Source organism: Melanostigma gelatinosum (genome assembly GCF_949748355.1).
Source record: "Melanostigma gelatinosum genome assembly, chromosome: 9".
Lineage (NCBI taxonomy): Eukaryota > Metazoa > Chordata > Actinopteri > Perciformes > Zoarcidae > Melanostigma > Melanostigma gelatinosum.
The window spans coordinates 13,150,808-13,154,030 of record NC_136642.1 but is presented as its reverse complement, the minus strand read 5'-3'; the positions used below and the strand labels follow the sequence as shown (position 1 = coordinate 13,154,030).

The 3,223-nt window shown below is 36.6% G+C and overlaps 1 protein-coding gene across 1 annotated transcript; it reads right to left on the bottom strand.

Annotated features, from left to right (window-relative positions):
* Window positions 1-1,688: 1,688 nt before the first annotated feature.
* On the bottom strand, window positions 1,689-3,223 carry LOC306782576 (uncharacterized protein). The gene is made up of 5 exons (XM_079276008.1): window positions 3,133-3,223; window positions 2,811-2,867; window positions 2,120-2,233; window positions 1,902-2,018; window positions 1,689-1,812 (listed from the first exon to the last, which is right to left on the bottom strand). Exons 2-5 carry the CDS (start codon window positions 2,817-2,819, stop codon window positions 1,783-1,785), a joined length of 270 nt encoding a protein of 89 aa, XP_079132134.1. The 5' UTR covers window positions 2,820-2,867; window positions 3,133-3,223; the 3' UTR covers window positions 1,689-1,782.

The window sequence follows — 3,223 nt, the reverse complement described above, 5'->3', positions numbered from 1 at the left end:
GGCAGCGCAGCAGGCAGCAGCGGGGCAGTACCTCACAGTAACATGAGAAAGCGACCCACCACCGACTGTTACTACAGACAGAGAGGAAACGGTTAAAATAAATACACAGGATTACGTAGCAAACCGGCAAAGTACAAATCTGATTAAACAGCAAAGGCAGAATGAGCAACAGAAGAGTTAAAAGAGGGGGAAACGGTTTTAGAGAAAGTATTCACTTTTGATTGTGATTTGTGTGCATGTTTGTAGGGAGTGTCCCAAATAGCGGAAGAGTTCACATGCCGTCCTTCCTCACGTGCTGATTGTTTTTAGCGTGACCTCTATGCAAGGACTTTGAAGCATGAAAAAGTACAGAGGTTGACTTCTAAATCCCCCAAACCACATAATCACTCATCTTAAACTGTGATCTCGTGATTTGGTATTTCAAAAAATGTTGTAACCCTACATGTTTTATTAACTAGAACAGAAGTTACTACAGTACAGTTATTAGAATGTCAAATGAATGTTTCCTTGAATACATACTGTACTGCAAGGTGAATTTACTTTACACTTTGTGTGTGTGTGTGTGTGTGTGTGTGTGTGTGTGTGTGTGTGTGTGTGTGTGTGTGTGTGTGTGTGTGTGTGTGTGTGTGTGTGTGTGTGTGTGTGTGTGAGTGAGTGTGTATCGCCCCCACGTGGCCGCTCCTGGCTCCACATGTCACTGAAACCAAAACACATCCTCCTCTCCCAGCAGGGGGATACAATCGTTTTTTCATTACCAGTAGCAAGAACCGAAATGGGCACTCATTTGTCCAAAGATGTACCGTTAAAGTTAATTGTGATGGTTTAGGAAACAAGTGCAAAGGGATTTGAAAAGTGATTTTACACATAATCACCCCATCGGTCATCTATTCATAATCCACAACAAGAATGATGAGAAATAAGGTTGCAAAAAGCATGTGTTGTACTACTAATTAGGTTATTATTACTCTCGTAACATTTTTTAAATTATCGGCAAAGATAAAGTTAAAGTTTTCATGGCAATTATTTATTTTTTGGTTGTAGAAACACAGATCAAGAATTCTCTTTTTTTCTCTGGGTTTATGCACTTGATTATTGTACGCTCTCTTATGAATACGTGGAACATTTTATTTGCAGTTTGTAACAAATGCATCACAACAAAATGTGTTATATTATTTTTCTGATAACAAATGTAGATATACTACTTTGGGGATCATTTGCATAATTTGCTAATCTTAAAACCAGTAATTACTTTTTTTTGCTGTATATCTGGTTTTGTCCAAAGTAGGAAAATGTTTAGTCGGTCCACAAGAAGACAAAGAAGACAAAAACAAACTACATATTTATTTTTATTTGTCCAAAACAAAGTTACTCATTAATTCACAGGGAACCGAAAAAAAGCAAACACTAAAACAAGAAGTTTTAGAATATTTCCTGAACTTCCAGAGGTTGAGACAATACAATAGTTTCCAATTTAGAAATAAACGGTCATTTTAAACTGGAATTTGTTGTCATTGTTGGCGATTATGTTGTAAAAAAAAGAATGCAATTCAAACAGCTAGAGTTACACAAACAAAATAAAGGGTAATCTATATCCAAGAGGCGGCTCATTCGCATGCATGCACATTTTTTAGCTACTTCTGAAAGGAGAACAACAGCTAATGTCACATTCTTTGTATGTTGTACATTGACGGGTATGTGATATTGATTGGCTGCAATGCAATAAGGATTTAAAAGTACCATAAATAGGTGGTTGCTTGTTGGCTTGTTGAGCTTCATCCAGCCTCAGTCTCCATATTTCAGCAGTATGATGGGCTGCAGATAAAGAATTACTACTGTTAGTTCTGAATGATCTTATTCCTCCTACAGTTTATGCAGTTGCTATGTGTGTAAAAATGGCATACCAAAGTGTTGAAATGTTGTCTGCATACAGCTTTACTCAACCAGTAGATCAAGGAAAGGGCGATTAACTGTTCAACAACCAGCAGAGTCATAATCAGTCCCTTGATTCCGTTATGGATCTTTAAAAGTTGAGACAGAGGTGGAATAAATACACTTTGCTTTGTGTTTCAGAGAGCAACAGAGGTTACTTAAGAGAGGATAAATGCTGTTTTCCTTATACCTTGAGATTGTCTGAGCTCTCTTCTGGTACAACATGAAACTTGATCAAGCAGAAAATAACTGCTGCAATTGACCAGAAGAAGCTGACGATGTTCAGAGAGAATGACAGCTTTGTCTGGAAGGTGAAAGAGGCATGAACATTGCAGGCGTTACTGAAAATCATGAGGTAAAAGAAACAAAAACAGGATCAGACAAACTGTGCTGATGTTGTGTCTTTTAGATTTCATAAGAACACAATTCTTAAAATTCAAATATGTTAGAAACAATTCGTCACTTTTATGTGCAAGTTTACAAAGAATAGAGTCTAATTTAATGGCAAAAACAATTGAAACTTCACTACTCACTTAAAGTCCTTTTTTACCGTGCCCCAATGTTTTAGCTATTTTAGCTTCATTTTTACAAACACTAGGAATCAATGTTTTTAAGGCATTCTCCAACGCTTTATTTAATATTTAGGATAGAATAGTTTTGGTTTGGATTAATGTGTCTAAATCACAATCTAAATTTGGACAAAAATCTGGTCACAAACATAGCATCAAAAAACAACTGTTGGATACATTACAAATATGATACCACTGTATCCAGAATAATACTATCCATTCAGCACAGGCCATTCTTTTTTTGAATCACCTCTTATTCACATATTGTAGAGGATTCTTCACTTGTGAACACAAACTTCATTTTGAACTTACCACGTGCATGTTTGGAGCCTGTCCAGCTGCATAGGAGAGGATGCCACAGACCACAAACTAAGATATTGATAAAACATGCAAATTAGTATCAAAAGAATACAAGATAAGATCAATGGTTTAGACGCCATGCAAGGGAATTGAAATGTCACAGAAGCAAAAGGAAGTAGAAGAACAGACGCATATCTATACAGTTCCCTGCAATATGTAAAAAGCAATGTGAATGTCTATAAAATTGGTTTCTAATTGTATTTTCACCAGTTATCTGGAGTGGTAACTTAACTCTGGGAGTTGATTCAATTTGTAATTTTGTGAAAGTATTTACCAGAAGACTGGGTAGAGTGTAGAACCTGGTGAAGTCGTCTGTCTTAGTAAAGATCAGACCGAGCGTGATAATGAACACACCAGCGATGGCT